This window comes from Apiospora phragmitis (assembly GCF_038363925.1).
Source record: "Apiospora phragmitis strain CBS 135458 chromosome Unknown utg000001l:1.0-2902119.0:1.0-2906034.0, whole genome shotgun sequence".
In the NCBI taxonomy this organism is placed as follows: Eukaryota; Fungi; Ascomycota; class Sordariomycetes; order Amphisphaeriales; family Apiosporaceae; genus Apiospora; species Apiospora phragmitis.
Window position 1 is genome coordinate 1,699,057 of NW_027117399.1, and position 21,385 is coordinate 1,720,441.

Here is a 21,385-nt window from a genome sequence, read left to right on the forward strand (position 1 = left end):
CGGGCGCCTTCTCTGTATCAGTCTTTCCACTTTAACCTTCTATACTCAATCACTGTATATATCCCTTACCTGAATACTGGGTACTTATATTTGTGCCAATCACTTCCGACACATCACTTTAGTTGGACGAGTCTGTACTCTGTTTAACAAAGGGCGATTGTGGTAATTACCAATCATGGCTTCTCACCAACCAAGACCCAGAATCGAACCCGACAAACCATTCTTGACCCACGTCGCAAACAACAGTGCCATAGGTCGCGATGGTAACGGAACCGAACAGCCATATATCCCCTTCGTGGCCCTTTAAGACTATTGGGGGATTGAGACCATAGACTACTGCTTCGCCTCCGTGCAGCAGCATTTTGTGGATACAGAGCAGATCTAGAAAGACTACCTTAGGGTTCTTTCGACGCTCGTCAGGATTAACAGCGTTGAGTACATTGGGTACTTCACGCTGTGTGGAATAGCGATACGAGACTCCCTCTACTGGAACAGCCTTGCCTACTGCACTTGCCAATCCCTCCTTTCCATCACAGCGGTGGGATTCTTTCTACAACGCCCAATGGCAATTCTGCCCTGTCGAGTTCCATCTACAGATGAGGCTACCTGAGAACTCTCTAGATTGTAAACAAATATGGCCAATTGCGAGCACGGAAGTTCTGAAAGGTGGCCAAGATGAAGTGGTGAGGTCTTTCAAAGTAACTATTAATCGCAGATGCATACAGCTTCTAGGGGATGTGAGTGTTATTCCTTTCTTTTCCTATAGCGACCTTATACTAAGCAAGGAAAGAAAACCAACTACGTTTTTAAAGAGTACACAACAGAAGGGCACCCATCTTTTAAGAACGAGCGAGACGCATAAATGAAGCTATCGACCCACTGCAGCTCATCGATTGTTCACTTCTACGGGTGGTTCCAGCAAGGGGGTAAATACACCATAGTTCTTGAATATGCCGAGCTTGGGAGCCTTATCGAATACTGGAAAGGCGATCATGAGCCAACACAACAAGAAGACATCAATATGATATGGACAAGTTTTTCTGAGCTGTTCAAGGGCTTGACCGTCATTCACAGCAATATACCGCCCGCACAAGGGCGTGAAAGCATGAAGATGTTTGGGTAGAAGAACTGAAAGGTGCCTACTCTAGAAGGGGCTAGCTAATCTTGTCACAGGATGCATCTCGATATCAAGCCAGGCAACATCCTAGTCTTTAAGAGGCCTGCTTCATCCAACGAGTATGATGTTAAGTTCAAGATAGCCGACTTTGGTCTGAGCCGTACGAAGCCCATCGTTAGCGGCCAACCGGATCCGATTGACAGAGATCCCGGAGGATCCCGGATGTACAGTAAGTTGCAAACTTCTCTTTTTATGGAAACATACTTACTGGTTATAAACCCACCTGAAACAACTCGCCGATTCGATTGGCAAGATAGTCTTCCCATTCATGTGGGACGGTCCTTTGACATCTGGGGATGGGATGCGTATTCAGCGAGATGGTATCATGGGTGGTTGGCGGTCAGCCTGAGCGCGAGCGGTATCGTCTATTAAGGGAGGCAAAGGTTCCGACGGAATTGAAGGAAGCCGGATTCCGCTTGTTTCCACGACGGGGAAGGACCGCTGCCCTTGATCAAGGCTTACCACAACTCGGACTTACTCGACGCCTACCGCATCGGCGACTCGAAGTCTTTCCAAGCTGGAAAGATGGTCGTCAGGGACATGCTCATCAAAGAACCGGCTGGTCGTCAGACCGCACAGCAGCTATATATAAAGGCAAAGAACCTTGAGGAGGAATATACCTACCTTGAAGTCACCACCATGCGTAAAGTATCAAGGTCGGATCCGCACTCTTCCACCTATCAACGCCCCGGTGCTAGTCATAGAAGGGGATCGTCGCAAGAGACTGGCGAACCGTTCGACAGTCCCTCAAGAAACTCGCTAGGGACAGAAGGTGGCAGTCCACCGACCCCTGCTTCAGGTCATACATACTACCAAGACAAGTTACCCCACGGAGGTATTTCAACGCTTACGTATCGGCCACTCTCCCAGACTGAACCCGACATTTCTCCTATTATCAACCAGTCCCATCCTTCGAATCCCATCTGTCCACCGCCAAGGCCACCCCAACCCCAACCCGAACTCATGAGATCTCTCCTTTCAATTCATGAGGTTTCTATGTAAAAGATACCCATTACACTGGATATACCACAAACACCTCGAAAAGAATAGGTTCTGGGGATCCGGCACCATAGACGTGGTGCTGAGACGTTTCCTTATTGTTCAACCACCAGGGGTTTGATAATAATTGAATAAAAACTGGTTTAGATAAAGGTTCGGGCTTGTACATAGACAGGATATTCAAACTTCCAACACGGAGTTTTGGAACTTGATGTAAAATAGAACAGCTAGAGCAATGGGGTTTACCGCTGTCAAGATTACGAATCTACATAGGCAGGCTCGGCGACGTCCCCTGGGATACCACGAAAGCACCGTCTCAGGTCCACTTTTGTCCCATGGACCGGCTGACACGACTCAAGTACAAAGGAATTGCCGAGTTACTCGGCTTTTATCGATTTCGTCATGAAGCATAATATATCTGGAAGCTTACGGCTGGTCCAGTTAAACATTTAACGTGATGTGCAGATCGCTAGGCCGTCTGGGAATTCATCCATCATTTTCAGATCTACAAACATATAATACATAGACCGAACAGGTCAGACTTCATCTACGTATACACATCTCTTCGTTTAAACCGTCAAGCATTATTTCATGTCGACAATCTCACGCAGCAGTCCAGCTAGCCTGGAAGGAAACAGCCTTCTCAGTCGCGTACACGACGCCCTGGTCATTGCCCTCGGGCATCTTGTCCGCGTAGAACGTGTCCTTGCCGTCATAGGTCAGGTGGGCCCCGTCGTAGCCGAAGGCGCTGGCGGCGGACACGCCCGAGCCGCAGGTCAGGGACGAGTCCGTCTCCTGCACGGCGCACTTGCCCTTGCTGGTGCTGAGCGTAAAGGTCGCGCCGTCGCTGCCCGGCGTGGCCGTGTACGTCGCGGGCGTGGCGCCGTTCTGGCGGTACCAGGTGCCGCTGCTGATGAGGAAGCCGCCCTCGGACGAGCCGGACGTGCTCACGGAGATGCGGCCCTTGCCCGAGAGCGCGGCGCCGCCGGTGGGCGCCGGGCCGGCCGTCGCGGTGGTGCTGGTGGGCGCGGATCCGGTCGAGGTCGTCATGGTGGTGGGCGCGGGCGACCCTCCGGAACCGCCGCCCTTGGGCAGGTACTTAATGCCGGTCTTGGGGCAGGTGGAGCCCTTGCCGACGGGGTCTGCGGGGGTGAACTTGCCGTCCTGGAGGGAGCCCTGGACGTTGTACTGGTACCAGAGCTCATTGAGCTCGCCGCTCTTGCAGTTGACGACGACGGGCTTGCCGTGCTTGTCGCTCAGCGCCGCCTGGACGGCCTCGAGCGTGTAGGTGGCGCTCGTCGAGGGCACGATGCCGGCGGCGGCGAGCCACTCGTGGGTGGGCAGGTCCTTGAACAGACCGACGGCGCGTGTGAAGTAGTCGCCGACCTCCTGGGTGGGCTGGTAGTCGGCGTAGCAGGTCGGCTCCAGCGTGCTGATGCAGGTGCCGTGCTTGCCGAACTCGTGCTCCAGAAGGTCTCGTCGTCGCCCTGGTAGTCCTTCCAGTACTCCTGCATGTACTTGAGGGTGTCCGGGCCGAGCCCTGCAGGATCTGGGTGATGTTCTTGTACGCCCTGTTCTTGTCGCAGTTACTCTCAAAGCTGCCGTCGCAGTTGTCTGGCCTTTTGTACAACGTTAGTCAAAACCAACCGATCATTTGTAGGGTCGGTTTGGAGAATGACTTACCAGAGCCCATGCATGGTCCATGAATCCTCGGGGCCGGTAACTGGGTGCGTGTCCCAGAATTGCGTCATGAGGATTTGGCCTCCAGGGGCGTTGAAGCAGCACGTGTCAGCGACGGTGGTAGAGTTTTGGCAGCTCAGTGGCGAATCGGCTGGGCACGACTTGGAGCCAGCAGCCATGACGGCCCCGACGGCCAAGGAGGCCTCCACGAAAAGATACCGCGAGAACATGACGATGGTGAGAGGGATGCCAAAAGAGTGACTAAAGGACGAGTTGCCTGTGGAAGATGTGCATCATGGATAATGGGTGAGAGTAAGCTTAAGTAGACTTCGCTCGGCAGCCACCGAGCGCGGGTGGGGCCGTTTTGGCGATCTGCACAGGACAAGACGAGGGTGTGATTACTACGACAGCACCATGATTAGCCTCATTTTCCGTGTTTCGGTGCAGCGGCCAATCAGCTGGACCAGCAGGCCTCAGCGCCAGGTTGCATTGATTCCGGGCCTGATGCTGGACTGGCAGTTGACTGGACGAGACGAACCCCACGTGTGTATGAAGTTGATAAAAGGTGGGCCGCGGATCAGTAGTCAAGCGCTGTTCCTGCCTGCTTAGTGGCCGCCCGCCTAGAATGACCTGCCCCTTTGGGGAGTTGCTTTTAACTTTAAGAAGCCGCCCCTGATTAGCGACTCGCCCCACGTGATGATAGACTATCGCATGATAGGCAGATGTCTTTTCTACGAAGGTCACCTAACACAACTATCATTTCCACGAGACTTGATTTCCGTCTTCGACCAGTACATACATTTTTTACTTGAGTGTGGAAACAACCTGTCATTGCAGGCTAAGCCGCACCGGGAACCACGAGAATAATATTTTCGGGGAATAGTATACATTGAGAAACCCTATCCTCTAACCTAACTAATACGTCCAGAGTCGGAAAGTGTGGCCAACCTCTGCCGAATCCGTTTTGTGGTGGGGAAAAAGAAACTCGAAAGCCGACGGCAACAGAGAGCCGGAATATCTGCCATGGCGTTCTCAGCACTCCCTATCAGAACCACTCTGATGTTGTCCATGGATGCTGTGGGTATATCTCTGTGACCACGATGCATGTGCCCCATCCTAACGTACGGTGATCGTTTGTGCCTTACGTGCCAACATGACTCGGTTCATCGTGTCTTACACCAACGTTTTCTGACCTTTAAGCCTGCAAAATCCCTTTGCAGACCAGATCACCGTCTACCTCCTGTCCGAATTCAGCTACGCTAAGGGCTGGGTACTTGATTTGAGGGTTGCCCATACCGTTGTGGACTTCAGCGGCCTCGTTGGGAATAGGTGATGCGCGAATGATGGGAAAGAGGCAGACTCTGGCAGGGTTGTCGATTCCTCCATGGGCAGGTACCTCTATGTCCATCGTCTGGCGATCGATCTCTTGTTCAGCACTGATAAACTGGGCTACATAGTGCTTGGAGGTCAGAGCCAACTCGGCTGTAAGGCGGAGTGCAGATCGGTAGGCTGGTGCGAGACGCTCGACGAAAACTTCACTTGGCATACTGATGGGTCCGCCGGCGTTATCTTCGGGTTTGTACGCGACCATACGCAATGCAAGGAAAACCTCAGAGGCCTCGACGCTGGCTTTGGCTTTGACAGCGGCTTCGAACCATGGGGTTCCAATCATGTGTGTCAAGACTTCTCGCTCTCTGGCAAGCGCCACATCTGGGCTATCTGTAAAGGTGTTAGCGTTGCATCAACTTCCGATATCTCATCGTTTTAACAAACCTCGTTGCAAGTCGACCGCGAACTACATTCGGGCCCAAGGCAAATCAACACCCAAGCTACCCCATGGAAATGCGGACGCCAGAGCGTGATCAAAGATGTGAGAAGTGATGAGCGCGCGCAGGAACTCTTCTCGCGACTCCGGGACATTGCTGATCTGCCATGCAGTCCACAACGAGCCGAAGGCGGACTTCATCATGCGCTCCAGCGTCTCGGGGTTGGCGTACAGATTCTCGTGGGTGATAAGCGTTTTGCAGGCTTTCGCAATGTCGGCAGCGAGCGAAGCAAATTTCGCGTGGACTTGGCCACCGGGCAAACCTTCCACCCCACCCTGCTCGACCTGCCTGTTCTGCCCGCCCTCTCCGTTCTCTCGGTGGTTCTGGGCCACGGGGGCGGCAGGCGGGTACTTAGCTGCAAGTCTAGCTTTGACCTCCCTAAATTTTATGGCCAAAGGAGAGTCCCCTTTCAACTCTGGCAGGATATCGGTTCCTTTCTCCAACAAGACTTTCGTATGAGGTCGGCCTGGTACCCCACTCTTTTCCTTGGAACGGCACAACTTGGTATCGATCGCGCCATAACTTCGAGAGGCAAATCCCTGTTGAACAAGAAATCCCTCTACAGTGTCCTTGAAGGTGTTGTGGTCCCTGCAGTGGTCAACCAACAGGAACACGTGGGCAAGCTCGTCATCTGACCACGCAGCCATGTTGAGTTGCTGTTTGATCTGTAACTACTCTTGGTTGAGTCGAAATAAAGGAAGAAGGTTGCTGGTCCGGCGAAGAAGGAAGCAAAGTAGTATTGTCGGCGATATTCACTGTCTTATACTCGGCAGGCTAGAGCGGCCGCCTGTCCACCCCAGCGGAGCCCGGGGCATATTATCTATATGACTTGATATCCGTTTGCTTGAGACTATCTACCTGATCGTGAAAGGTAGAGAGGGCTGTCCTTTGGAATTTGCTCAACATCAGCTCCTCGCTCGGGCTCATCTGCTTGGTAGAAACGAAGGGTCCCAGGGAACTACTCGATCTTGTATTCTTAGGTGATGCGTTGAGAACGAACACTCTTAGTCTCAGTTGAGTACCGAATAAAGTTCCTCTATGTCATATAATGCCTAGGGAGGTGGAAATGTTTTGTGTCCTACGTAAACTGTAGTAGACTCCAGGTGCTACAAGAGGTTGAAATGACTTTGCCGCTTGTTCTAAACCTAACAGAATTATCGAAGTAACAGACTCTGTATTTGGGGCAACAGCCGTAGTAGGGCTGTTGCAATGGCAAATTTAACAAACTCGGTAATCTGTGAGAGACTGCGGCACCTTGATTATGCTTTGGTCTGCCATTCTGTAAATATTTACTATTTGATGATGTTCTTTCACATAGTAGATTGGGGACTCAGAAGGTGAGTGCTTCAGTGTTAGTATAAAAGATTAACATAAGGGTTGTCGTGATGTAGTAATAGAGACTTAGACACCTGGAACCTTCTATCTCTCGCAATTAATCTGCCGAAGAAGACCAAAGATTTTATATGCAGATTCCGGACGGCTTATTATTATTATTTAGCTGCTTATAGACGTCCATCAATTTCCCTTTTCTACTAAGAGGGCCGTGGATGAAATTATGACGACTTGGTTCTGAGACCTAGCAACACGACATGGTTTATTTATCATGACATATTGCAAACGTATCTTAGTAAGACTTTGCAAGGCAATATGCAAATCCACCCGCATGGAAAAGGGGCAACTCAGTAGTTGGTGGTGACGTGCGTGGTTCAGAGTTACAGTTGGTTAATACGAGGCAAGGAATAAATTCTGAATGCACCAATAGGGTGTAAGGTGTCTACACCAATAAGCCATTATATCGATGCCCATGGCCTTAGACTGTCCTGACTCGTGGCTCTCAAAGGCAGCTTGTCAGCAATTCAAATAGTATATCTTCCAAGATCAACACGCCCACCTTAAGTATTGCCTGAAAATGTCCTGGCTCTGATTATGAACTTATTCCAAATACCCTCCTGAACATCTCACCACGTATGTATCGTGGTCCCAGACCGTGACATAGGGCTAACAACAGCAGCCGGTGGTTGGCCATGTCCGCTACTATAATCAGCACTGAATGGCGAGACTGGCGGCATGGCTTTGTGGCGGGCCTGCGTACTCGCGACACCACCACCACCTCCTCGCACTTTAAAGGGTCTCAGGGGAATCGCATCCGAATAGGTGGTCGAATGCGTATCGCTGTACTCGTATCCATCCCCGCGGCTACCTGGGGACGAACGGAGAAGATCGTACGGCAGGTTTCCGAACCCTGTATCATACGCCAGGCTCAGACGCCGGCGACGCTGACGACGCCACCAGACAATGAATAGTAGGGCTAGGACTGGGACGGCGATGCATCCGACGATGGTTCCGACCACGACGTTGGGAGATGGCCTGTTGCTTGTCGGAGATTGGGGAGATGGCGACGGGGAACCAATAGGAGAGAATGCCGGTGGCACGGATGTCGAGGGTACTGTTGAAGTAGTAGATGTGCTGGCTTGTATTTGTTAGTCCGTTGGTATCAGGGAGTTCAGCCTTTAGGGGGGATATTACAAGATAGACTTGTTTGGTTTGTAGGCAGATCACCACTCATCCGTGGCGCAACTTGGTATCGGCCAGTCGGCTCCAACTGATCTTCATTATATGTTGCGTCCATGTTGAATGGGATATCTAATACCTGATGGATTTGGTGCGTCGATTTCAATAGCTCACGCTGACCCTTTTCGTGCGACGAGGTTATCCGAAGCGACATGACAGAAATGCAGCTGCTCAGGGGGCCCATACAGCGACAATCTGTCAAATAGAAAAATAACATGAAAAAGATTGAAAGGGGCCGACGCGATGGAAGACTCCTGATTATAAGTCTCAGGCCAAGTCTCTCAGGAAACAGCAGCAATACGTGAGACGCACGCCCGAGTGTGCAACCCAGTACAGGACAACATCATCTCGGTAGTTGTACGGCAGTATCTTCAACGATGCACATGTTTGACTTGTAAGACGTAGCAAGTAACGCAGGCGTTACGCAGAAACTATGAAGGGTCGATGGCAGATACGCCATTGTTCAGAACTTTTGCAATGGACTGAGCGGTATTATGCCCACCCAGTGTGTTGTATCTGTACAATATAGAGAAAGTCTCTATCATAAGAGAAGTCAGTTTGCACTATCGCAATATGTTCGAGGATGAGCAATCGCAAACATTGCAGCAATCTCTCAGAAGCATGGCATGACGCGTGTGATGTGTGCTGCAAGGGGATGATACATGCTCGTTGGTTGGTGTTCGCGTACTTTTAATTGATTGGGGTGGGGGTGGTGTTTTTGGTGGGACAAGCGTGTCTGCCCAGCGCGCGCTACGAACAATTTCGTCTCTCCAGGTTACGCCGATGTATCATGCAAACAAACAACCCTGAAACGAAAACCCCGAGTGCGAAGCTGGGGCGAAGATAATTGCCGTGCCGATGGGCTGGTATATAGGAGCTACTGGCTCACCGAGTCAACATGGACGACTTTTCCGACGATGGCTTCGATGAGCTCAACCTGGACGAGCTCGAGAACAACGCAATCCAATTCACACAAGCCAAGCGAATCGAACCCACCCAAGACCGACAAGCCGAGTATGAATTCGACAATGACGACGACCTCGACGCCGAAGTCGTGGTCATTGACGACGCGCCCCGCAACCAGCCGGTGGTGCCCGTGAACAAGTCGTTTGTTGGGTCAACAGCGTCCAGAATCATACCGCAGCAGACGGTCCAGCGGGATGCATGGGGTAGACCTGTGCCTGTCCCCGCGAGCCACCTTCGCAACCAATCCTACGCGAGGCCGAACCAGTCGTCCGTCAACCTGGGCTTCGGTCCTCGGAGGCTCCAGTCTACTCTCAATTGCGTGCTCCCAACGCGCTCCCGCGACCGGCCCCTACGATTGCCTCTCGGTACCAAGCCAGTCAAGCAACGCACCAGACTGGCCCGTCGGCCCAGGAGCTCGCCCTGCAAGCCCAGATTCGGGACCTGCAGCTGAAACTGCAGAGCAAAGATGGCGAGATCGGTATTGTGCGAACTCGATTGGAGAGGAGCCGCCAGGATCACGACCGAGAACTACAGAATCTCAAGAAACAGACAGCCGAGCAAATTGCCAAGCAGGAGCGAGCCGTAGAAGCTGCAAAGGCCGCCGAAAAGAATGCTACTACAGAGCTCGAATTCACGAAGAGAGACCTGAGGGAGGAGGTTGGCCGAGCGAAGAGGAAGGATAAAGATGGCGGAACGCCCAAGAAAAACAATGCTGCCAAGACATGGGGTGTCGCGGATGGCTTTGACGATGTCGACATAGCAGGCAGCCCAAGCAAGGGTACTAGAGGCAGAAAGCCAGGGGCTGTGGCCAGTGTGGTGGCCGAGCCTCCGGCCCGATTGACCAGGACTCCAACCAAAGGAAAGAGGAAACGTCCTCCTCCAGCTGACAGCCCGGCGATGGCCCTGGAGACAACCGAGGATGTTGTCATGGTTGATCATGGTGATGATGATTTGGCCGGCTCTGTTGCCAACCTTAGCGAGCCCCCCCAATGCCAACAAATAGCCACTCATTCGATGTAAGTAAAACATGCACGAGCAGCTACTGCATTGCATCACTCACGGTGGAATTATACTGATCAGGATATGTAGCTACTCAAGGTTGTGCTTAACCACAGTTGCGCTTATGGTCGCCCCTTGACATTCGACGTCCTCGCGGGCTACAGTCTCCCATCCAACCCATCAGAGAGCTTGGCATCTATTATTCTACAAAAACTCACCACCATGGGCGACCCTAACGATCCCATGCGTCTCCCTATTGAACTGTGTCAGTTACTCATTGATTTGTGGTCACGGAGTTTCCACGAGGGTATTGTAAGCATGCTGCATACATTCTACTTTGATTCATAGCTTACCCCTATTAGTATGATCCGATTGTTGAGCTCGTGTCTCTACTGTCTTTTACGGTCCAGCTCAGCCCCGGGGGCATCGCGCCTTATATTGCCGAGCCGCTCATCAATGTCACTGTAGAGTGCGTAGCGGAGGTTGGCATACCGCGCCTTAACCACGCTGGGCCTGGTGACCCAAGCGAAGACACTTTTGTAAGGCTCAGGGCGACAATTCCAACGACTGACATCCTTTCGTTATTGTATGTCACTGCTTTGGGATGTGAGACCTCCGCGTCGGCAGGAGCAGGAGAAGATGGCGCCTCCGAGCCAATTGTCGAATTCTGGGCATGCATGCTGGTTGAGTTTGTGCTCACAATGCTGAGCAACAAACAGGCGTTGAATGATGCGCTAATCATGATGCGATTACTGAGCACTTCGGCTTTTGAGGGATCCATCGGGCCTACGATGCATGCTATACGATCTGCCGAAGATATAGCAGGCGTAATCATTGATCGCGTTTCTTTCTATCTCATGAATGCTCAGGCACCGGGCGTAGACAACCACAAGCTATGGACTGTACGACACACTGCTTTGCAGACTCTGGCTTCCTTTGCAACTTCTCCTTTCGGCATGCGCGAGCTGGCGAAACACAAACTTGCCATCCCACGTCTTGTCATTTTTCTGAGTTGGTCCATCGACGAGCTTTACGATGGGGAAAAGACATATAACGCTTACAGGCTGCCCCCTCTTTCGCCACCCCCGACCGACGGTGACGACGTACTTGCAAACCTGATTCGGGCTCCAGAACATTCTGGTGAAGTTCAGACGCTGATTGCTCAGACCATGCTCTTGCTGCATACAATTGTCACGGACAAGCGCAATAAGAGCATCCTCGACGTGTCGGCCAAAGTTGCTGGCTTTACAGGAGGCACGCAGAAATATCTTCTTAGCCTTGCTCGGCTCAATTTCGCCGAGGAAGGAGTCTGCGAGGAAACGGCTGATCTGGCGCGGGAGCTGCTCGAGATGATCGTGACAGAAGAGCAGGGTGCCGAGCTCGGGGAGTTCTTTGGCGGCTGATTTTCAAAAATTTCAAGGGAGTCTGTTGAGATATTGACATTTTTTCATAGAACGGCGGTTTGTGCTTTATGTGTTGGATGATACCACGGAGTTATGATGGAGGGAACGGAATGGCATTGCACTGGCATCTGCATAAAGCTGAAGTTGAGGGGTATCGCATCAGATGACTGCAAGTCAAGTCTAAAAGGTGATGAGCAAGACTACGGGGTTCGAGGTATCATATGGACGTGGTGTCAGCTTGCTTGTACGTGTACAATCTCAGCTGCCCGCATTCGAATTTAGCGTTTCGGAAGCCGCGGAATATCATATCAAACAAATCTTTATTGGCAATCTCTTGCAATGACAGTCAAAGAAAAGATATAATGGTCGATGACTTACTGGATTCGCCTCATCGCGCGCCCCTTAATCAACAAGACACTGAATGCCCTTTGTCCGTCCAGGTGTATTGGGTAGTGCATCAGGTGCAGTAAAGTAGACCGGCATGAGCGGGAACATGTGAAATTCCCACTAATAAGCAAACTTGGCCAGTCGGGGTTGATGACGCACCCTGGGCCGCACTTCGGCTGACTAACCCAATGCCGAAAGCGTTTTTTCAACGCCAAGACAGCCTAAGCTACAGGCATTGACGTCTGCGTAGTACGTCAGGGCCAGCCAGCCAGCCAGCCAGCCAGCCAGCCAGCTTGGAAAGGCTGGATGTGATAGTGACAGGACGAGACGGGCAGAAAAAGCAGGATGATGTAGTAGTCTGCCTCTAGAGTACACACACAACTTTCCCCTTTCTTTCTTTGCCCATTGACACACCGGAACAATTGTCTTGGAGTCTTCTTCACCTACCAGCATTGTCAACATTTCCTACACACCCCGTCGCATATCATTTGGAAACGTGGTAATCGTTACATCCATCCGATTCAGCAACGCTTACTTTACTGGGTACCTTCTTACTGCCTGAAATTCCGCCCCAGAAGCCAGAACGGGCAAAACAAAGATTAAGAAGCTGGATCCACCTGAATACCCCAAATTTCGCCTGTTCGAAACGGGACCACGGGCTTGCTTGAGGCCAGCATTGCATTGCGCATCTTTGCCAACAAATTCCCATTCCGACAGTCAATCTGCCTTGCCTTCTGCTTGTCTCGCTCCTCTCGCTCGAGACCTCCAGCAGTGAAAGCAGTCGCCGACACCAACGCAACAAGCAGTGCGCTTCAGAATCGACAAGCTCGGTTCTATCCCCGCCATCTACTCTACCACTACTACCACGAGGCGCGACAGCTTCCCCACACCCAAAAAATCGCCATGTCGAAACCGCGTCGAGGGGTCAAGTTCCCCCATCGCAATGGCAACGCGGAAGGCCGCCGCGCCAGCTTCGGCGAGGGCAGCGAAGACGGCTCGGGCTCGCCCATTAGGAAGCGGATGACGGCCTCCCAGTCGCAGCTCGGCGAGATCGACGAGACCGAGGCCGGCGCCCAACAACAAGACCAGTCCCAGCAGGCGCTCGCGCCTTCGGACTACGAGAAGAAGAAGGCCAACTTCTTGGTCCGAACATTCTGGACCTTTGTCATGATCGGCGGCTTCTTCGGCGCCCTCTTCATGGGCCACATCTACATCATCGCGTGCATTACGGCGGTCCAGATCGTCTCGTTCAAGGAGGTCATCGCCATTGCGTCGATGCCGTCGCGGGCACGCAACATTATGGCCACCAAGACACTCAACTGGTACTGGCTGGCGACCACCATGTACTTCCTCTACGAGAGAGCGTCATCTACTACTTCAAGCACATCGTCCTGGTCGACCGAGTTCTACTCCCGCTTGCGACGCACCACCGCTTCATTAGCTTTGTTCTCTACGTCATTGGCTTCGTCTTCTTCGTCGCGAGCCTCAAGGCCGGCCACCTCAAGTTCCAGTTCACCAACTTCGCCTGGACACATATGGCCCTTTACCTCATTGTTGTCCAGGCCCACTTCGTCATGAACAACGTCTTCGAGGGCATGATCTGGTTCTTCCTCCCAGCGTCGCTCGTCATCACCAATGACATTTTCGCCTACATCTGCGGTATCACCTTTGGCCGCACACAGCTGATCAAACTGTCGCCAAGAAGACTGTCGAAGGTTTCGTCGGCGCTTGGATCATGACAGTCATTTTCGCCTTTGGTTTGACCAACCTGCTCATGCGCTCCAAGTACTTCATCTGCCCTGTGACAGATCTTGGGGCCAACATTTTCACTGGCTTGGGATGTGAACCAAACCCCGTCTTCAAGCCGTACACCTTTAAGCCTTCCACGGACTTCTTCTTCCTCCCGGACGGCTACCAACGATTTTTCACGTTCACCATGGAGCCCATGCAGATCCACGCCATCATCATCGCGTCGTTCGCTTCCCTCATCGCGCCCTTCGGAGGCTTCTTTGCGTCTGGGCTCAAGCGAACCTTTAAGATCAAGGATTTCGGCCACTCCATTCCTGGACACGGTGGCATGACAGATCGTATGGACTGCCAATTCATCATGGGATTCTTCGCATACATCTACTATCATACTTTCATTGCTCTGAACAATATCAACTATGGTCAAGTGATGGAGCTTGCCATAACAGGCCTGTCGCCCGCCGAACAGGTAGAGCTTATGCGTGGCATGGCACATTACCTTGAAAATCAAGGTACATGGAGCCACCAGGTACGTCCAGCAATCTTTCCCGCCCAACTAATGACCCTTACTAATTGCATACCAGGTAATGACTTGCCTCGATGCCGCTCTGCCTGCTAAGAGGTGAACATGAGTTATGGCATTCTGCAGGACAACATGTCAGTGTATGAAGTGAGATGGGAAGAAGGATTACTGAAGGTTTCACGACTGATGACTAAATCACCAAACTCGGCTTCTGGATTGGATTTCATACCAGCTTAATACCTTTGCCGAAGGCCCCTATTATCCATGAGACATTGAGATCTCTCGCAGTCTTCCCTCTGAACTCCACGGCGGAGCAGGTTATTCAGTTTATTGTGGCAGCTCATGGTCCAATAGCTTTTATGTGTAATGGGGCAGACAGGCTTCTTAAAAGGGGTCTAGCCTAGACGACGGTCCAGGCCCCCGTTTTGTATCATACCCCCCCCAGCGTCATGCTTCAACGCAATTCAGCTCCGACTGCGGCAGCCGTCTTAGACGCCCGCACGCATTGCTTAAATCAACTGCCGCGCCGCTAGTCTTCGACTGGTGGCCATATACGATTGGCGGTGGCCGTTGTGGGGTCTATCGAGATTGTGAGATCGCGCAATCAATATACAACGTTCACCAATTATGTTCGTCAATTGCCTTCGGGTCAATCATTGCGCAAGGCTATGATCTCCTGGCATTGATTCTAATATCCCTCTTAAATATTTTGCCACCCACTGCACAAGCATCTCTTAGCTGGTTCTGGGAGCTAAAAGCGGTCAGGTAGTCATCTCCTTTTCTCCGATCTTCTCCATCAGCTTTCCTGGATAGCAATGCATCCGAGGGCTAGCGACTCGCGTAGCCGAAGAGCACCGTTCCAGGCTCGTCCACATAGCTGAGGGTATTCCAAGAACGCGCATCCATTGTCTCTTAAACTCACCCAAACTTGGGAGAGGATGTACCTGCTCGAGACACCGAATGAAAATAGGACGAACATGCGAGCGGATTGCTGGCGCTGAACGATCCTGAGAGTGTCATACATATGAAAGGGTCGTTCTTCGTTATTGCCTTGAGAGACAGTGCTGCTGATCTACCGTGCCTGTGTCTTCCTCATACAGGTAGATACGAACCGATTCTCTTGACTGCCTTGGAACACGATACCATGCGTGTAAGCCTTGTGACATCACACCATAAATTTCAAGGTACTGGATGTGTTATGCGAAGCACAACAGGTCTGTTGAATCTGGATATTGTCCATAATGGGATTAGTATCGTGGGCCTGGAACGTTCTTTTACTGTCTCCTATAATACCGAGGGAAGGTTGGCGTGCGAGTGTCATCAGATCAACTGATTCGTGTGTCTGCTCGCCCCCTCCTTAGGGGGGGTACTTGAACAAGAAACTGTTTAATCGGATGACGGGCGGGATGATGCTCCCCATGATTCATGTGACTGACCAAAAGCACACCGCCCTGCCCCTGGCTAATGCACAGCACAGGACGTACAGACAGTGACCATGGCTGGCACCAATACCATTCCAGGGACGACAGAAGACTCGTCTTCGTAGAACGCGGCAATCTCTGCACTGAAACATTCAGGGGCATACGGGCCGTGGTGATGGAGGAAATATGTTGGTATGTCTATCCATAGAACTAAGTCCAGGGCTTATAGGAGAGATCCTCTCGTAAGTAAATATCCGAGCCGATCCTCACACATGGTCTATTTTTGTTTGGCTTTTCTATGTTTGTAATCGAGAGTTGCATGCCTGCCCAACTCCTGCTTTATAAGATAAAGGGGGAAAAGAAAATGAATAGCAAAAGCGCTCAACACAATTGTAGGCACTCAGGCCATTCCGGTCCCGTGACTTCGTAACAGTGCTTCAGGTCTGATATATATGCTGTTAGTATATCTTATAACCTTTGTTGTAAGAGAGGGTTTTGTTGTTGTATAGGAAATTAGCGCACCATAATATAATTATATTATTTTTGTTGGACCCATTGCGGCGAGGGCCGCCCTGATGAGTGAAGGATAATTATATAATTATACTCTGGCCCCACGTCGCCCATAGCATCGCCCATTTTACAGGCTGCTGCAGGTGCACCCTTGCCACGGCTTCTTCGTGCTGGGGAACGGGGTGCACCACTTCTGTGAGGTCTTGGTGCAGTCCTTCCCCTGGGCGCCGCAGTTCGTGTCGTCGCATGGGCCGTTGTATCCTTCCTGCCGGACATCAAGGACGGCCTGGCCGGCTTGCGGTGCCCCGAGGACGAAGGTTGGCATGGCTGCCAGGAGAATGAACGAGAGGGCAGAGCTGATATGCATTGTTGCTGGTATATATAGTGAGGGGGACGTAGTATGTTTATGGGATGTGGATGTGCGATGGTTGATGGATCGAAACAAGGAACCACAAGATGGGGATTTCGTTGCTTTAAGCTTGAATGTTTGAAGCTTCGGTGGCGCCGGGAGGTTGGTGTCAATTGTGGTATGTAATTGTAATTGTGGTTCAGTGAAGTATCATGACTGACTCGGGAGGTTTTAGAGAAGACGGGAAGCAGCCGAACTCCATTCTTTATACTCACACGAGCTGTGGGGGAGGCAGGGAAGATGCTTGTGCTTTTTCTGTGATACCGCATATTACCCCTTCTCGTCACCGCCTCCGTCTTGATTGCCGCCAAGTCTGCACCAGCCCGGGCCTTCTTTTTCAGCAAGACAATACTTGGCAGCTTGAATGGAAAGGGAGACGTCACACAGATAGTTGACAGTGACAAGTGAGGCGGAAATGTTGTCGGTCGGCCCCGGGGGGGAGGGGGGCGCAATCCCATCATCTGCAGCAAAGCCAATGTTGGCCAAGTCACCACAGAGATAAATAGTACAGTAATTAGCGCAATCGGGGCCTTGGCTAGCGATCCTCCCAAGACGGAAGGCCGTCCGCAGTTCGCTTGGTGTTGCTGGTTATCCCAAGCCAAGTAGACCCGGGCTTGGGAGGGCTTGGTATGGTCTTGGTAGTTGCTTGGCGAAACGCCGCCCAGTTTCGAAACAAGCCAGAACTGCCGCCGCGCCAAGGCCAAGGCCGGAGTTTCGTCCAGTCATATTCACACTTGGCCGACATGGATTAAGAGGGTCTGCTTCAGGATTAGGTAAGGTAAGGGTATCGATGCTAAGTATAGATATACGAAGAGTCTCAAAGTGAAGCCAACTCCACCTATTTGTTTGCAGACTGACAGGCTGCGGTTCCAGCACTGGGGCGCTGAAGCATCCAGATCCACAGCTATATTTAATCTACTCACGGGTTCGTTGAGGATGCTCTATGGCAGGTAACGGAGATAGCTACGCTGGTATTTTTGGACGGCCGACGGCCCTTGCCCACCAGGATATGCATTTGGGTTGGGGGGGAGGGGGTTGCATATTGGTATAGCGTGTTAAAGGGAGGTTTCGAAATACAACGGTGCTGGCAAAGAAAGATGAAGCAGTCAATATTAATACGGCATGGCCAAGCGAAAGCTAAGCTGAAAGCTGGCCATACAAGGGAAGGGCCACGACTTGTGGAAGCTACAGTCTTTGAAGTTTAGTTTTCAAGCAATTACGACAATACGATTTACAAATCACATATTAAGTGAACAGAGAAAGTATTGCTCTATGGCCCGAGTTTGGCAATCGTAGGACCCCGTTTCGTATGACACAACTGCGAGGCAGCGAGGCGGTAGCTGGCTACTCTTGTGCCCTCTGCTTGCTTCTCCTTTCAACGTTAGACCAGATAATGTGTTTCCAGTTTCCATTTTTGACTATGTATGTAGCACTGGTACTGCTGGATGTGCATGCAGTGCATTCCAGCGATACATACAAAAGGAGACGGAACCTGCTTAAGACCTAATTTTACAAAATTGCATATGAAAACAGAGAAGGCGCTGCTCTGGGGCACCAAATCTGGTAAGTACGATACCCCATTTTCTGCCGGCAGGAGGCTGTTATAAGCTTGAAGCGGAAAGAGCAAGCCTGGAGGCCAAGCAACATCTGATGCAGAAGAAAGGAAGTTATCAAGGACACTAGAGCCAGACAGTCCTTCAGATTCTACCTAGGCAGTCGATGTGTGCCGAAACCTCACATTCCATATGTACCTTTATACAGTCGACACGAGCACATGTGGCTCGATGCTCTAGATGTTTCCCCAGTTGTTTGTCCCAAGGCATCTTCCGAGTACCTGTCATTTCCTCGTTCCCGATTGTCTCCATGATGGCCATGTATCAATGTTCTATTTGATGCTATTAAAATACCGTCTTTAGCACTTTCGAGATCGTTTCCTCTTTCTTTCGCCAAAGAAGGTCGGTTTGTCAGTTCTTCGGTGCACATACCCAATCATCGCACCCAAGCAGCAGCAGAGGCCAGATCTATGAGAATATCCCCATTGTCGGTTGGCCTCATTCAATGGCATCTCCTCGTCAAATGCTCACATGCAACCTTCCTCGCCACCTTCGGCCCCTCAACATTGTCCCTGTCGAAACTGCACCAGGCTACCAACAACACCAAGGGCACGAAGATCATAAGCAAACACAAAACTAGGTGAAGACTCTTGTGCTAGTGATTGGAGATAGGGTTGTCAATGCCAAGTGTGAGAGAGTCATGGCCGGTATGACTAACAAGGAGAACAGCTCCCGAATCTGGTCAGAAGCAACATTGCCATTTGTATTCCAGCCACAAATCACCACCGGCACCACCACCAACGACTTGTTCGGTGGCGTCACTCTTTTCTCCTGAGCGTCATCGGCATGGTGGTGGCCGTGTTTCTCTTGGGTTACGGTATTAGGATCGGACGTGCCGCCATACCGACAACTGCATCCACTGCAAGGCGGCCAGGCCCGACCCCCTCGGCGCCGAGGTGACCCGCGTCACCTGGGCGAGGGCTTGGCCGCTCAGGCCACCAAAGAGACGGCCGCCACCCCAAAGACTTCTTGAGCGCCTTCCTGGTCGTTTATGCCCTAGGCTTCATCAACGTTTCGTTAACGATTGGGTACATCCGTGATTTCTGGGCGTACCGGCGGCCATGCCGCCACGGCGACAGCTGCGTCCACTGCCCGACCTACAAGCCAGAGAAGGCCACCGACAAGGCCACCACTCGGGCCTAGGCCCTCGGCTTGGCCGGCGAGGAGACCAAGCAGGGCGCCGCCAACGCCAGCGCCGCTGCCACCACCCCCTAAGTTCGTTTTTGTCTTCCATTCTTTTCTTCTTATCTTGTTTTCTAGTTCTTTAGATTTTTTCTTCCGGTACTTAAAGAGACTCCGTGCCCCTAAGGGGCCATTTTTCCTCCAGGGGACCTATCTTTTTCTCCTAAACTTGAACCTTTTCTTCCCCAACCTCACATACTAACCACTAACAAGCAGCAGAAGCAGCCGTAATGACTTTGCTCCTTCTACACTTAATGGCCGCTTGTCTCCATCACTACCGTCTATGGACAGCGAGGCTTTAGCATCTTGCCCCTCCACACTCTCCTGATAAACCTATCACTTTTCGGTCTTCGTTCGCTGACGCCCATTAAAGATATCACGGACGGCCTCGTTGTACAAAAACCCTGAGGGCATGCGTCCTTGTTGTATGTCATGCCCACTAGCAACAATGGTAGTCGGCACCGCCGCCGCTGCCACCATTAGGACCACGACTGTTCCATAGACCTCTCCTACGAGACTGTCGCGGGTAGCGGTTTGACAGGCTGGGTTCTGCCATAGGGATCGGATGGCTCTTGGTACACTTGATGGGTTCGAGGTGGATATAGACCAGTTTTGCTGAGAATAGGCACCTTACAAATGCGCTCATAAAAGGCTTGGTTTTGAATTTGAAGCACGATTGGGACAGATCAATCGTGTACGAGAGATATAGGATAAGCGGCACCCTGATGTCCATACTAGATTAGAAGCCTAAATCTATAATTTAAGTCTCTGGTCTACGGTCTACCCGAACGTTTATTATTATATATCTCGTTAAGATCTCGAGATTTATTACGTAACTTTTTTATATTATTTAAGTATTATTTTAAAGTATTTATATTAAATATGAATTATTATTATAATATTAATTTTAATAATTAATTAATAATATAATAAGTTTATTATTATAAATTAAATTAATATTATATATAAAGTTAAATTACGTTTAATATTTTATAAACTTTTTAAATTATTATAATCTCGCTTTAAAGATAAATATTCTTGAAGTTTTAAAAAAAACTTAATAAAACGTATTTTAGTTTATATTAATAATATAAGAGAGTATTTTAATATATAATAAAAAACGCTTTATTAATATAATAAGTAATAAAAGTAATTAAATAAACGTATTTATATAATAAAGTTATTAAATTTATTTAATTTATTAATAAATTAATTTAATACTTAAATTATTAAAATAAAAAGTGTTTATATAAAATATATAAGAAACGTTTATTATTATATATTTAATCTCTTCTTTATTAATTACTTTATTACTTAGTTTTAATCAGCCGTGATTAATATTACTTAACTAAGCAACGCTAAGCTGCTCGGTGCTAGTCCGCTAAGCTGCTTCTTATCTTATCGTCACGTGATTCCTTCGTTAGTCATCCCGCCTTATCTGTTCATCTAGTGTTGTCTATCCTGTACTATCCATCCTCGGGTGTGGTCCGTCCTCGTGGTGTTAGTGGTGGTGCGATATAATGGGGCTTGTCGTTGTAGGCGGGTTCGTAGGTACTGCCCTGCAGGGCAGCTCCTTATGCTGGGTTTCGTACGCGCTTCGGGTTATCGTAAGGCCATGCCGAAGGTGGGTCTAGCCGCATGATTAAGCTAGGTCGTAATATATTAGCCATATTATTAAATCGAATTATAATATTATTTATTTTTTTTTAATTAAATTAAAAGTTTTTAAACTTATAACTTTTTAATTTAAGCTATTTTTAAAACTTTATTAAAATATTATATAATTATTTTTATTAAAATATTAAATAATTATGTTTATTATATTTATTATAAGTTATTTCTATAAACTATTTTTAAATAACTTTTTTTTTATTATAGTGAATATATTCTAAGTTATTAATTAAGTTATAATATAAATTTATTTATAAAAATATTATTTAATATTACGACTTATTATTTTAAGTAAAAACTTA

General features: G+C 49.9%; 7 protein-coding genes across 7 annotated transcripts; 3 read left to right on the forward strand and 4 right to left on the reverse strand.

Moving 5' to 3' along the window:
* Positions 1 to 862: 862 nt before the first annotated feature.
* PG994_000516 (uncharacterized protein) lies at positions 863 to 2,179 on the forward strand (the record flags this gene model as incomplete). The annotated part of the gene is made up of 4 exons (XM_066851925.1): positions 863 to 1,119; positions 1,174 to 1,346; positions 1,435 to 1,516; positions 1,579 to 2,179. The coding sequence occupies 4 exons, from the start codon at positions 863 to 865 to the stop codon at positions 2,177 to 2,179; spliced, it is 1,113 nt and encodes a 370-aa protein (XP_066722557.1).
* A 600-nt stretch (positions 2,180 to 2,779) lies between these two features.
* PG994_000517 (ribonuclease T2-like protein) lies at positions 2,780 to 4,086 on the reverse strand (the record flags this gene model as incomplete). The annotated part of the gene is given in 3 exon segments (XM_066851926.1): positions 2,780 to 3,684; positions 3,695 to 3,795; positions 3,860 to 4,086. The coding sequence occupies 3 exon segments, from the start codon at positions 4,084 to 4,086 to the stop codon at positions 2,780 to 2,782; spliced, it is 1,233 nt and encodes a 410-aa protein (XP_066722558.1).
* Positions 4,087 to 5,051: 965 nt separating this feature from the next.
* PG994_000518 (uncharacterized protein) lies at positions 5,052 to 6,329 on the reverse strand (the record flags this gene model as incomplete). Its single annotated transcript, XM_066851927.1, has 2 exons — positions 5,052 to 5,575; positions 5,690 to 6,329. 2 exons carry the CDS (start codon positions 6,327 to 6,329, stop codon positions 5,052 to 5,054), a joined length of 1,164 nt encoding a protein of 387 aa, XP_066722559.1.
* A 1,311-nt stretch (positions 6,330 to 7,640) lies between these two features.
* Positions 7,641 to 8,311, reverse strand: PG994_000519 (uncharacterized protein; the record flags this gene model as incomplete). Its single annotated transcript, XM_066851928.1, has 2 exons — positions 7,641 to 8,128; positions 8,218 to 8,311. 2 exons carry the CDS (start codon positions 8,309 to 8,311, stop codon positions 7,641 to 7,643), a joined length of 582 nt encoding a protein of 193 aa, XP_066722560.1.
* An 840-nt stretch (positions 8,312 to 9,151) lies between these two features.
* Positions 9,152 to 11,621, forward strand: PG994_000520 (DNA repair protein rad26; the record flags this gene model as incomplete). The annotated part of the gene is made up of 4 exons (XM_066851929.1): positions 9,152 to 9,506; positions 9,593 to 10,235; positions 10,335 to 10,530; positions 10,581 to 11,621. The coding sequence occupies 4 exons, from the start codon at positions 9,152 to 9,154 to the stop codon at positions 11,619 to 11,621; spliced, it is 2,235 nt and encodes a 744-aa protein (XP_066722561.1).
* Positions 11,622 to 12,911: 1,290 nt separating this feature from the next.
* On the forward strand, positions 12,912 to 14,380 carry PG994_000521 (phosphatidate cytidylyltransferase; the record flags this gene model as incomplete). Its single annotated transcript, XM_066851930.1, has 4 exons — positions 12,912 to 13,351; positions 13,372 to 13,667; positions 13,691 to 14,283; positions 14,339 to 14,380. The coding sequence occupies 4 exons, from the start codon at positions 12,912 to 12,914 to the stop codon at positions 14,378 to 14,380; spliced, it is 1,371 nt and encodes a 456-aa protein (XP_066722562.1).
* Positions 14,381 to 16,335: 1,955 nt separating this feature from the next.
* On the reverse strand, positions 16,336 to 16,575 carry PG994_000522 (uncharacterized protein; the record flags this gene model as incomplete). Its single annotated transcript, XM_066851931.1, has 1 exon — positions 16,336 to 16,575. One exon carries the CDS (start codon positions 16,573 to 16,575, stop codon positions 16,336 to 16,338), a length of 240 nt encoding a protein of 79 aa, XP_066722563.1.
* Positions 16,576 to 21,385: the final 4,810 nt, after the last annotated feature.